At 43.4% G+C, this 13,557-nt stretch overlaps 1 protein-coding gene across 1 annotated transcript in view; it reads right to left on the reverse strand.

Annotated features, from left to right (window-relative positions):
* The window catches only part of DDR2 (discoidin domain receptor tyrosine kinase 2), a 65,183-nt gene that overhangs the window by 27,840 nt on the left and 23,786 nt on the right, over positions 1–13,557 (reverse strand). Inside the window, exons 2-5 of the mRNA XM_081867313.1 lie at positions 8,375–8,470; positions 3,785–3,887; positions 2,218–2,449; positions 964–1,111 (exon numbers count right to left, since the gene is read on the reverse strand). Coding sequence (XP_081723439.1) covers positions 964–1,111; positions 2,218–2,449; positions 3,785–3,887; positions 8,375–8,456 — 565 coding nt within the window. The 5' untranslated portion in view covers positions 8,457–8,470. The remainder of the gene's footprint in view (positions 1–963; positions 1,112–2,217; positions 2,450–3,784; positions 3,888–8,374; positions 8,471–13,557) is intronic.

Below are 13,557 nucleotides of genomic sequence, written 5' to 3' on the forward strand. Positions count from 1 at the left end.
TATTAAAGATTATTAAAACACATATTCAAATTTATCCACAGTTGTTCCTACTAAATGTGTCGACAGATACCATGAAGATGTTTTGCCAAAAGGAACTTTTGACCTGGGTGGTGGCAGCTGCCAGCTTCTCTATAGCACAGCAGTGACAATCATTTAAATATGTGTCTATATCCTTATGGTAAAAATAATATCTGGAATTTAGTTATTGCATAAAAAATAAAACCTAAGTCATAGGTCTCTAATGGGCAGGAAGATACTGCTCATTTCTATTCAGTTTGGTAGGATTTTATTTCATACAGTTTTGTTTCAGATGTACAGCTGTCTCTCCCCATGCCATCGAGTGAAGTATGGTTGTTATTATTTAAACTGGGTCTTATTATTTAATGTTTTTAGATTTTGTATGCCCTGCATTGAGTTCAATATATTATTGTGTTTTTTTTGTTATTGTTCACTTGCCTCTGTGGTTCCATAATAATTTGAAAACTTTTTCTTTTCTTTTTAAGAATCTGGCAAGCCATTTGTCCATGTTGTGGATGGGACACATCTGTTGCTATGGAATCACTCCAGAACAGTTGGGTGCAGACACTAATTATGAACACATTTGTCTAGATCACTGCCATTGTATGGAGGGTTAGCCAAATATGTTATTTTTCCTTTAAAGCGCCATATTGATTTACCTGTTCATTAGTAGTTTTATTTTCAAAAATGGGGGGGGGAGGGGAATCCTTGGTGACGTAACAGAGGCTAGCCAATCAACACTATGCACAGTTAGCTTCTGCTTCAACCTCGCAGAACTACTGCCCCCGTTTCCCACAAGAGCTCAACTTTGGACAAAAAAGGTACATTTGGATGGAACACAGTGATGAAGCTTCTAGAATAGCCTCACTGCTCTACAAAAATTATATGTGCCTACAGTGTAAGTCACCCTGATAGGTCATAGTTCCAATGAATTGCTGTACTTACCTAGCCAGACACAACCATACAACTCCACCCTGAGACAGACATTCGTGGAATGGTCAGTCACAGGAATAAAGCGGATGAATCGACCAATGATGGGTGGCTCCAAGTCCTTCAGGACAATATCGTATGGATTGGTGTTTCCATCAAGCACCTGAGGGGGGAAAGGACATAAAATGAGCAAGAACAAGGCTGCTGGGCGGCAGACAGACAGGGAAGTGTTGCAGCCACAGTAATTGTACCACAGTTCTCCTTGAAATTTGCGTAGCTATTATTCTGATGGTGCCCTCTAGCAACTGAATATATAAGATTCTTCTATTTAGGTCAACTCAATTCTGCTATAAGTTTAATCAGGTGTTTAAACTGGTTGCATATTTGCTCTTTAGTAGCATGGCCTCTCCAATTCCTAGAGGAGAACATTGGCAATTTATGTATGTTCTGCATCTTCACCCAAAACATAGATTCTTGGTAACATAAAAATTCAGCTGAAATTTTGTTCAGTTCAGGGAATTCTTTGGTCCTTGACTTAGTTCTGAGGACCAAAATGTGGCGAGAAGGTAAACAGCGTTTCCATGCAATCTGGTTTCTGTCACAGTGTTCCACTGCACCAGTAGCAGTTGAGTCCTGCTGGCCCCATGACCCAGAAAGCTGTCTGTGGGCAAACACCAGCTCGCTCGACCTGAAATCAAGATGAGCGCCGCAACCCCATAGTCGCCTTTGATTGGACTTAACCGTCCAGGGGTCCTTCACCTTTACCTTTTTTTGTGTGTGGTGCACTTTGAGGCATGCATACACACATCTGTCTGTATGTGTATAATTCAACAAAGTTGCCTGCATTTTTGGAATCTTTATGGGGTCGTCTTCCTGAGCTCCTGGGCTTCAGAACTTACTACAGCATTACTGAGGGCATATCCACACTTGCCTTTCCTCTGCTCTTTCCAAGTATGATCCACACTTCAAAAGTCTGTGTCCGAACCCTTTTTTTTGCTTTTCCTGCAAAAACCCGCTCTTTAAAGCTCAGTCAGAGCAAACAGCAATATGTGGAAAGCCTGAATTGCTGTTTGCTCCAAACACAGAGGTTTGAAACAGAGACCTGGAAGAGTGGGGCAAAAGATAAGTGTGGCTAAGCCCGTGTTGTGCTGTTGGTTTTTATTTGCCACAGACTCTCTATAGTCAACAACAACTATTATTATTATTATTATTATTATTATTATTATTATTATTATTATTATTATTTTCACCCCCTCCCTACTGCTTTACCTGCTTTCCATGCCTGTTCCGCCAAGATATCCAGCGGGTGCCATCCCGGCTGTAATTAATTTTGTACATTGGTGCAAATTCATTGCCGTGACCTCCGGCATGACGGCCCTGGGTCCCGACCAGGGTGATGAAATGCAGGGCATGTAAATCAATCTCCAGGAACTCCTTGAGGTCATCTGGTTCCACGGGGATCTCAGGGCACCATGCACCATCCCCTTCTTCAGAGCCTAGCCTAGAGAAAAGCAGAAAGTGGACCTGACTGGCGTCACCCACTCATTTGTGGTCAATGCCCATCTTGGCCTTTCACTTCCCATGGTGGTTCTGCCTCATTCTTTCATTCGTCCCCTTCCTGTGACTCCCTTATCTGGCTCTGTCCCTCTCAGCCACTAGTCCAGTTTCTCCATTCCCATTCAGCTTCCTACTTTCATCACCTCAGCACCTGTGCCTTCCCTACTTGCCAGTATAGATGTGCCACGCGGGTGGCAACAGGGCAGAGCCAGGACTGGAGAAGCTGGGTTGGGCTGACCTCAGGGATGGAATGGAGGACAAGAACATGGCAGCCCTGACTGGGACAAAGGGATAGGCTGGAAGCTGGCTATGACAGATGGACAGAATTTGGATAGTGATAATGGTTTTCTCCCTCTCACATGAAAGAACTCAGGGGAGGCAAAACAAGGAACTCTTCACATCACAATCAATGATCATATGGAGTTAGCTGCTGCAAGATGTGGCAAGGCTCAGAAGGCTTGAAAGGGGCATATGTGTATTCATGGTGGTGATGTATCAGTGGTGATAAACCATAGTAACCAAATGAGGCAAGTTGAGGTGAATGCCTCAGGTGGTAGGATCCACAAAGGCAGCACATCTGGCCTCCAAGGAACATATCACATGTAGATCTTCACCTCTTCCTTTTCCCCGATGTAAAGCTTCACTCCCCACTTTATCCCTGGTGGGGCAGGTGCCATTTTGTGGCTTGCCTCAGGTGCCAAAATGTCTTGGGCCGGCCTGGCCAGCCGGGATTGTTAACATCATGGCCTCTGCTGGCACTGGACGCTGCTAGTCACTCAGTAGCTGTGCACCCACACAGTGTTGAATTAAAAGCCCTCATGCATTCTCCACCACCTCACATGCCCCATTCAGTGGTGCTCGGCAGTGGATGTTGGCAGCATCCAGCAAACCATATCATGAGCCACAGCTGGTTACATCAGTGATAAGCAAAGGACACCATGAACAATCCTGCAGGAACCTGTTCATTCTGCTCTATTACTGCTGGTAATGTTCAATGCCTGGACGTTAGCACTGGAATCAGGTTCTGGGGCTGAGCCCTGGTACAATAAAGGTGCCAGTAGTAGACCATGGGCTCTTCTGAGGATGCATGCAGAGACAGTTTCACCTTTTTGGGTGCCCTCAGACAGCTTAGCCTAGGAGGAGCCAATCACTTTTGGAGTAGGGGAAGATGCAAAAGCACAGCCAGTGAGGCATGGGAACGACTGGGGTATGTGAATGAGGATCTCAGGCTCATATGTCTTGGGTTTGTGAGAGACCCAGGGGCTCATCTCACTCTTACCTTCCATACTTAGCTGCTGTGGATTCAGACCATTGACTAGAAGCAGTAATGTCCTCATCAGGGATGTGCCCACCTGACATGCCCAATGGGTAGCGGCAGACAGCTGCAGAGAGAGAGAGAGAGAGAGAGAGAGCAGTTTGGGATGTCGGTTTGGGATGTCAGTAAAGCAGTAATGGCAGGTTTTTTTAATCCAACAAAATATTCACCAGAAAACAAAAAAAAACCCCAGAAGTATTGGAAGAATTGATTTAAAAAGAGTTGGTTAAAAAACCTGGAAAAGATTTGGTAAAACAAACAATAAAGATTACAAACACAATATTTCATGATAATAAACCAAGAAATAGAATAGAAAATAAAAAGGATGAAGCAGAAAAACATGTGCATATTTTGGACATGCCGCTGCATGGAATAATGCATGAGTCTGACCTTTGGAGTTTGTAAGTAAAGCATTTAAACTTACTAACAGTGTGGTTTGTTCTTTGTGAGAGGGACAGAGAGGAGTAGAGAGGGGAAGCTCTGTAAGTGGACTAAACAGAATATTTAAAGAGTCTAACAACCTATACTCTTCATGCTTCACTGTGCTACATGATTGTGTTTTTAAACTCTGCTGGGAGCTCTCACTTGCTGGAGAGGGAGTTTAGCTTGTGCTTTGGATCTAAGGATCAAGCCAGTTATGTCACTAATTTCCACACACTATCTATCTATTCCACCCCCCATGAGCCCACATTATTAGCACAATGACTCCAGCATAAGATAGAATACTGTTTTTTCTAATCTTTCTAATCTATTTATCATTATAATTACGAGTCCTAATTTATATAATGTGAAGTTTAGCTGGTGCATAATGCTACCTGTCAGAGCTTTTAATATTACGAAAGAACCATGGATGTTTCAGTTGAGATTCCTGCATTTCAGGGGTTTGGACTAGATGACCCTCAGGGTCCCTTCAGATCTACAATTCTATGATTCTAAGCAGCAGTGAGTTATTGGGGTGAGGAGAATGTGTGTATGATCTTAGCAGTGCATAGTTTATCTTTTGGTTCCTATTTTGTTTTATAAATAAGAAATGCTGTATTGATCAGTTAATCATATAATATGACTTTTGCTTTAATTGTGATGTTTAGCATGTTGTTTAATTGTAGCTTTGTTAATAGTGTTTTATAGATTGTAATTGTTTCACTGATGATTTGTTAATTTTCTATATGATTTATGCTGTATTTGTTATATTCTATAATGTTCTGCCATGTCACTGTTATTTATTGTTTGTAAGTGGCATGGAAATATAATAAATCATATCAAATCAGATATGTAGAAGTTAAAGTAGAACCTGCATCTTGAGTCCATTTCTGCTTATCTCTAGCCCATGAATTAAATCCTAAAGTTTTGTGGTGATGAGAAGGAATATGTTTAAAATGTGTGCACTGTTTAACTGTGAGAGTCTCAGATCCTGTAAGGGCTCACTTAATTAGGAGTTAATTACTCACTTTTGAAAAAGACATCTCTGCAAATACTGATACCATGTCCTAACTTCAATCTCAATCCTGATTTGAATCTCTTGTTTAGTTAAATTCTTGAATTTTTTTAAATCACATTTGTCATTTATACCATTTTTTAGTTTCTAAAGTGCTGACAAATTCTTTCCACTAGTTCTCACTGGGTTTCCCAGTGGTAGACTTGAGTTGACAGAATATAGAGTACTCTAAACATCATTTGAAATGCATTCCCATAAGCACTTTTAGTCAATTATTCATTCCTGAACTGCCTGCTGGAAGCACCCCTACCAATATGTTTGCAATCTAGAATTATAATATTTGGCATTTACACAGCACTTTGCAATATTCAAGTAACTTCTCATACATTATTTTCAATAGTTTTGTAATATACGCCAGTATTACCCCAAACTGTAGGTGGGAGAGGGGGATGATGAGATTGTGTTGCCTTCGTGGCAGAGGCAAGATGTGGACTAGAGAAGGTCCTGACTTGTAGACCCTACAGCAACTGAATAGTTAAACATTAAATACATTTTAATTGGTAAGATACAGAGACTGAGCTGACTGAGCACTGGAGGGACAGCTCAGTAAAGCCCTTCTGCAAGCTCACTTCCCCAACACCTTCTTCCCAGTTTGGAAATGGAAAACTACCAGTGCCTACAATGTGTGGCTGCTTTTGATTTGCAAGAGACTAGCCAAGAAGCTTCAAGCAGGCCTTGAGCTACCTGAGCCTTATTTTTCATGCTTAGCTGCCAGGAGAGCTTCTCAAAGGGCTGCTTGTTCCACAATGTTTACTGCCTGACCGCTGGCCTCAGCCCAAAGCTCTGTCCATTACCTGCCAGCAAACTACTTCGTAGCAAACTGAACTACACGGGATGAGGAAGGTGCAGCATTTTTTAATCACTTATGCAGCCAAACACATTCCGACACATTCAGTACAGCCTACACATCTTCCAACAGTGGTTTAAAAATACTGGACCAGAAATGAGGAGCCCGTGCCCCTCCAGTTGTTGTTAGACTCAAGCTCTCATGGGCCCTGGCCAGCATGGCCAATGGGTAGGGATGATGGGAGTTGTACTCCAGCTACAAATGGAGATTCGCAGGTTCCCAGTCTTCTGCGCTAGAGACCTTTGGGTTGCCCAGGAAACTGATTGGCAGTAGATTCAGGACATGGAAAAAGAAAATGCTGTTCTAGATTTAAAGGTAAAGGTAAAGGGACCCCTGACCATTAGGTCCAGTCGCAGACGACTCTAGGGTTGCGGCGCTCATCTCGCTTTACTGGCCAAGGGAGCCGGCGTACAGCTTCCAGGTCATGTGGCCAGCATGACTAAGCCACTTCTGGCGAACCAGAGCAGCGCACGGAAACGCTGTTTACCTTCCCGCTGAAGCGGTACCTATTTATCTACTTGCACTTTGATGTGCTTTCAAACTGCTAGGTTGGCAGGAGCAGGGACCGAGCAACGGAAGCTCACCCCGTCGCGGGGATTTGAACCGCCGACCTTCTGATCGGCAATTTTGATTACTGTGCAGTATTTGGGAAATGAAGGGAGAGACACTTTGTGCAGGCAATGGCTTTTCCTTGCCCCACCCTCCAGCCCCTGGAGCCTTTCCCAGACCATGACTTTGAGAAGACCAGAAGCATCTGGGAAGAGAGGAATTCAGGGGTAGTTTTTAATAATAATTTTACAAGTTGTGTGTCCTTGTTTCTCAGTTTGACCACTTTACATGGTTTTGTACGTTTTGTGGTATTTTATGCATTGTGATTTGCTGTTATTGATTATAGATTAGTAATTCTTTATTGTAATTGATAACTGTAAACTGTTTAATTATTGTTTGCTGATGTTTAATTTTACTGTTTACTATTGGAGTCCAATGGACTATTGAATATTGCTTTATTTGATATGTTGGATGTTTTAAAGTTATTGTGACTTTTTATATAGGATCTGATTGTTACTATTAATGTTTGATGTTTTATTATTATTATTATGTGTGTTGGAAGCCACCCAGAGTGGCTGGGGCAACCCAGCCAGGTGGGCAGGTTATAAATAATATTCATTTATGTATTTACAGTATTTGGAAGAATCCAAGCTGCAGAGGAATTCCTGTGGCTGAGCTAAGGTCATCAAAGAACAACAGGAAGCAATTGAGGGACATTAACAATACAAGAGAACTCCTTCTCCCTTGCCTTGAGATTTGAACAGAGACTGGGGATTTGGAAGGTTGCCAGGGTAATTGCTCTGGAAGCAAGGGTGGCTGGGAAAAAGGAGGATGAAGAAGGGCTGAAATCCTGCCCCTGGGGGGGGAGCCCCTCTTGAAAGGACTATGCTATAAGTTCTGGACTCTCTCCATGCAGACTGAAGGTGTAAATAGGTAAATAAACCATATTTCTTAAAGCCACGACAGTCTCCGCCATGTATTGTATTCTTCAAATGGGCACAGAACCTATGTGTGTGCCTGGGACCCCATGGGCTCTTGGCAGAGAGAGGGGCAGGCACCCGTCCTTTGTAACAATACTTTTTCTCTCAGTGAATAATTAACAGGGTGGAATTAGCTGCCACAAGACGTGGTGTTGGCCAGTGGCTTCAATGGGTTTAAAGAGCAATTACACAAATGCATGGTGGAAGGGCCACCAGGTTGCCTATGACAGCTAAATGGAACTTCTGTGTTCCAAGGAAGGAAGCTCACCTCCCAGTTTCAGATGCTGTTGTCCTCATGTCTTGCTTTTGGCCTTCCTAGTGTTATGAAAACCATCAACCCAGCCACAATTAGAAACAGGATGCTGGATTCAATGAGCTTTGTGCAGGGAATCTTCTTTGGATTCTTAGGGGACCCAAACTTGTTAACTTTTGTATGCCATGAGTGCTAACCTTTATGGAGGTCTGAGGGAAAGCAGCTTAATCAAGAATCATACATGGAACCTGTTAGCTGTGATAAGCCCAATTTAGTGTTACATAACATCAAAAGGTACAACTCATGACCACCAGTAACTATATTTACAATACTGCTGAGAAGTATTATATGCAATGGGACTTACTTCCAGGTAGGCTACATCTCTTAGTTTGTGGACCTGATACTGAGAAGCGGCATTTTCATCCCTTACCTGGATTGACCTGAGTTTTCACAGCACTTGGAATAGCCAGCAGGATCAGCAGAGCTATCAGTGTCTGGGGAGGAGTAAGCATCTTCCGTTTCGTACCTATGGCAGCCAGAATAAGAAATCAGGAGACACACAGAAGGCATAATTAAGACTGCAGTCATATGCTGACTTCCCTGGGAATAAAGCCCATTGAACAGTGCACAATGAGGCCTCATCCACACTTTCACTTCTCCCACCGCTTTTCCCCAGAGGAATCCGCTCTCTGCCACTGAATCTGAGCAAACGACAATTCCATTTTCTATGGATTTGTGTTTGCTCCGATTCAGTGCTAAAGAACAGGTTTTCCTGGGGAAAGCGGCCAAATAAACAGAAAACCACTCGAATTCATGCCTAGAAAGCACGTGAGAAGCAGAAGTGTAGATAAGCCCTGAGTTTTAGTTCAAAGTAAACATGCAGAGAGTTGCCCCTTAAGACTTTGATTGCGTTCAAGGCTAGCTTAGGTCGAAGAGCTAAAAGTCCAACCACACATGTATCTTACTGTATGCAGCACAGCAGAATAACACATTAAATTATACATGCTGTGTATACATTACCAGATTAAAACTCACCTAGGTCCTTTCCTTCCCCCCTCCATCAGTTCGGATTAAAGTTGGTTTTGGGGGAAACACATTAAAATGCAGTATGTTGTAAGATGCAACACCATAGATATGGGTTGTGGCTAATGTGTGTATACCACTTCCCAAACCAGCAGTGGGGGCACACAGCATGCAGAGTAAATGGAGTGTGTTCACAGCTCAAATGTTTAACAAGATGCTATTTTCCTATCCATAGCCAGAGCAGAGCCAGAATGCCTTTTCAAATGCAAATGTCTTGAGCATTGCTTTTTCCAAGGGTTATCTGACAGAGGACACTTAAGAAAGGGCGGACTTTCGGAAACTCCAGGTATAAAGGTATTTTTCAGACACAGAAAGTGGAATCAGCAGAAATGATATATAGGCTGCGAGGTGTCCTAGGCTTGCCATTTGTCCTCTTTTTCCAGGACACATCCTCTTTTTCATGAGTAGAGACATCATAGCAATCCATAGTTAAAAGCAGAAGTCATCAAATGTCTCCTTTTTTGCTTTTCAAAATATGGCAACCCTAGAAATTCTGTTCTGCACTTTACACCTTTGTAGACCATGAAGATGGTCTACAAAGGATCCCCCAGAGGACAGGATCACACTTCAAAACGACCTTGACAGATTAGAGAACGGGGCCAAAACAAACAAGATGAATTTTAACAGGGAGAAATGTAAAGTATTGCACTTGGGCAAAAAAAATGAGAGGCACAAATACAAGATGGGTGACACCTGGCTTGAGAGCAGTACATGTGAAAAGGATCTAGGAGTCTTGGTTGACCACAAACTTGACATGAGCCAACAGTGTGACGCGGCAGCTAGAAAAGCCAATGCAATTCTGGGCTGCATCAATAGGAGTATAGCATCTAGATCAAGGGAAGTAATAGTGCCACTGTATTCTGCTCTGGTCAGACCTCACCTGGAGTACTGTGTCCAGTTCTGGGCACCACAGTTCAAGAAGGACACTGACAAACTGGAACGGGTCCAGAGGAGGGCAACCAAAATGGTCCAAGGCCTGCAACGATGCCTTATGAGGAACGGCTAAGGGAGCTGGGCATGTTTAGCCTGGAGAAGAGGAGGTTAAGGGGTGATATGATAGCCATGTTCAAATATATAAAAGGATGTCACATAGAGGAGGGAGAAAGGTTGTTTTCTGCTGCTCCAGGGAAGCGGACACGGAGCAATGGTTCCAAACTACAAGAAAAAAGATTCCACCTAAACATTAGGAGGAACTTCCTGACAGTAAGAGCTGTTCGACAGTGGAATTTGCTGCCAAGGAGTGTGGTGGAGTCTCCTTCTTTGGAGGTCTTTAAGCGGAGGCTTGACGACCATATGTCAGGAGTACTCTGATGGCGTTTCCTGCTTGGCAGGGGGTTGGACTCGATGGCCCTTGTGGTCTCTTCCAACTCTATGATTCTATGATTCTATGATTCTAAGATGTTTGGCTAGACCTTTTCAGTCTCCACTCTAAGACATCCCTAAATAAAGAAAGGAACTAACTGCAACTTTCCGGTGAAAGGCCTACTTCTTGAACCATCCACCAAGTATAGCTTAGGTAGGGTTGCCATATGTCCGGTTTTTCCCTGACAGGTCCTCTTTTTCAGGGGTGAAATTTCAGTCTGGGCAGATTTCATGAATTTGCCAAAATGTCCGGGTTTTTGCAAACAGAGCCAGGAAGTGTGCGTGCGAGGATCACTCTTAACATTTTTCTATTTCTATTTTGCACGGTTGGGCTCACCGTCCAATGGCAGATCAAACGGCTGCCACCTGGACCTCTCTGAGCTGCTGGCCATGCCAGTGCCCAGTAAGCTGCCCGTGAGCAGGTGGGAAAGACTCCCTTAGGAGGGGGGTCTCTCTCTGTCTCCCCTTCTCCCCCCCCCCCGTCTAAGGACGTTTTAAAATGTTTAATGTTTTATTATGCTTTTATATATCTTGGAGTGGGGCAGATGGGTGGGGTATTATTATTATTATAGGATGTCCCTACTTTCATAAGAGAAACGTTGGGGGTATGGTGTGGCAAGGGGGCTCCGCATTCTCTTTTTTGCTCTTCAAAATATGGCAACCCTAGCTTAGGGGAATTTGGATTAGTTTATTTCTGTTTGATTTAGGGCTTAGCCACTTTTGGCCCCACTTTTTCAAGGCACAGGTCCGTGCTTTACTGCTCCATGCCCCAGAGAGTTTGCCACAAAAACTCAAATTTAGTAAACTTGTATTATTTAAAAGAAAGAATTAAGTTTGCATGACTGGATTTTTATTGATCTCTGTTATGGTAAAGGACCGCTGGACAGTTACGTCCAGTCAAATTTGACTAAGGAGTGCGGCATCTTCAAGCTGAGGGAGCTTGAAAGCAGACAGCTTTTCTGGGTCATGTGGCCAGCATGACTAAACCACTTTCTGGTGCACAGAACACTGTGATGAGTGCCAGAGCGCATGGAAATGCTGCTTACCTTGCCGCCTCAGAGGTACCTATTTATCTACTCGTGCTGGTATGCTTTCGAACTGCTCAGTTGGCAGGGGCTGGGACAGAGCAACGGGAGCTCATCCCGTCGTGGGGATTCGAACTGTTGACCTTCCAATAAGCAAGCCCAAGAGGCTTAGTGGTTTAGACCACAGCACCACCTGCATCCCGTATATCTGTTAGAATATAGCACCTACTTATTACACTGCTTTAATGTGAACTGAGAGGGAAAATAAGCCATTTCTATGTTGAAATTAGTTCAGGCCCAAGAAGAACACAGGAAGCTGCCTTATACCACCCAAGTCAGACCACGGATCTATCAAACTCAGTACTGCCTACACTGACTGGCAGTGACAGTCAAGGGTTTCAGTCTCCACTCTAAGACATCCCTTCCCCAAAGTGGGAATTTCTGGCCCATAATCACATTTGAAAATTGTCCTAGAAATCCACGGACCCTTTAAAGGGAGGGCTGAATGTACAAGGGTTTTGGATCAGACATGCCTTCTTCCCGCTTTTGCTCTTAAGGGAATTAGGAAAACCCTACTAACTAGGAAAGCAAGAGATAAAAATCCTACTAAGAATCCGACTTGAGATTTCAACCTGTCGTTGTTTTCTTATGCTGCAAGTCTTCTAGAACTACTTGAGTAGACATGCATAAACATGTGCTGCTTTTAATCACATGGGCTCTTGATTCTTTTGTCTGAATGTGTTTAGATTTTGTTGTATTATTTTATTTTTAACGGCAATCATTGGTTGAAGGGCAGTAAACAATGTTTACAGTGAAGTAACTAATAAGAAATAAATGCACCCCCAATCAAAGTTGAACTAGAGCTTTATAGTATCATAGAATCATTGAATTGTAGAGTTGGAAGGGACCCCAGGGGTCATCTAATCCAACCCCCTGCAATGCAGGAATCTCAGCTAAAGTATCCATGACAGATGGCCATCCCACCTCTGCTTATAAAAACCCCAAGGAAGGAGAGTCCGCCATCTCCCCAGGGAGTCCGTTCCACGGTCGAACTGCTCTTACCATTGAAACGTTCTTCCTGATGTTTAGCCAAAATCTCCTTTCTTGTAACTTGAAGCCATTGGTTTGGGTCCTACCCTACAGGACAGGAGAAAACATACTTGCTCCATCTTCCATTTGACAGCCGTTTATATATTTGAAGATGGCTGTCATATCCTCTCAGTCTCCTCTTATCCAGCCTAACATACTCAACTCCCTCAACCATTCCTCAAAAGGCTTGGTTTCCACACCCTTGATCATCTTGGTCACCCTCCTCTGCACACGTTCCAACTTGTCAGTATCTTTCTTAAATTGTGGTGCCCAGAACTGGACACGGTACTCCAGGTGTGGTCCAACCAAATAATAATAGAGTGGTACTATGATTTCTATCAATCTGGACACTAGACTTTGATGCAGCCTGGAATATCATTCACAGTTTTTACTTCTGAATCAGGCTGTTGACTCATGTTAAGCTTGAGGTCTACTAATACCCCTACATCCTTTTCACATGTACTACTGGCAATCCAGGTATCCCACATCTTAAATTTGTGCATCTAGTTCTTTCTGCCTAAGTGCAGAACCTTACATTTGTACCTATTGAGATTCATTTTGTTAATTTGGGCCCATTTCTTATACATGCCCTTCTTAAATCTCAGCTCATCTGTAAGAGATTTATGCAGCCACATCGGTTTCTTTAGATGCCTCCTACTGTTATTTCTTGTTAGAATTGTCTGCATTTGTGGGCTATTTGGGTTATTTGTGGGGCATAGGAATTTATCCATTTCCCCCCCCCTTCAAAATCTAGTCCGGCCCCCCACAAGGTCTGAGGGTCAGTGGACCGGCCCCCTGCTGAAAAAGTTTGCTGACCCCTGGCTTAACTTCTTGCTCTCACTGAACCAGTAACTTTTCTTGATACTTTTCTTGGCAAGAAGGCAGCCACCATCTTTCCCTAGCTGAGAAATAAGCAATAAGCCCTCGGCTGCGGCCAATTTCCCAATAACCCCTCTAACCCCTCGCAAGCACACAAACCACCCCTTTAAGCATAGCTCAGCTAATTATGCAAAACTTGCTACCAATCCCGGAGCACCCCCCCCCAGACAATTAA

This window comes from Podarcis erhardii, assembly GCF_964252035.2.
Source record: "Podarcis erhardii genome assembly, chromosome: 6".
Classification (NCBI taxonomy): domain Eukaryota; kingdom Metazoa; phylum Chordata; class Lepidosauria; order Squamata; family Lacertidae; genus Podarcis; species Podarcis erhardii.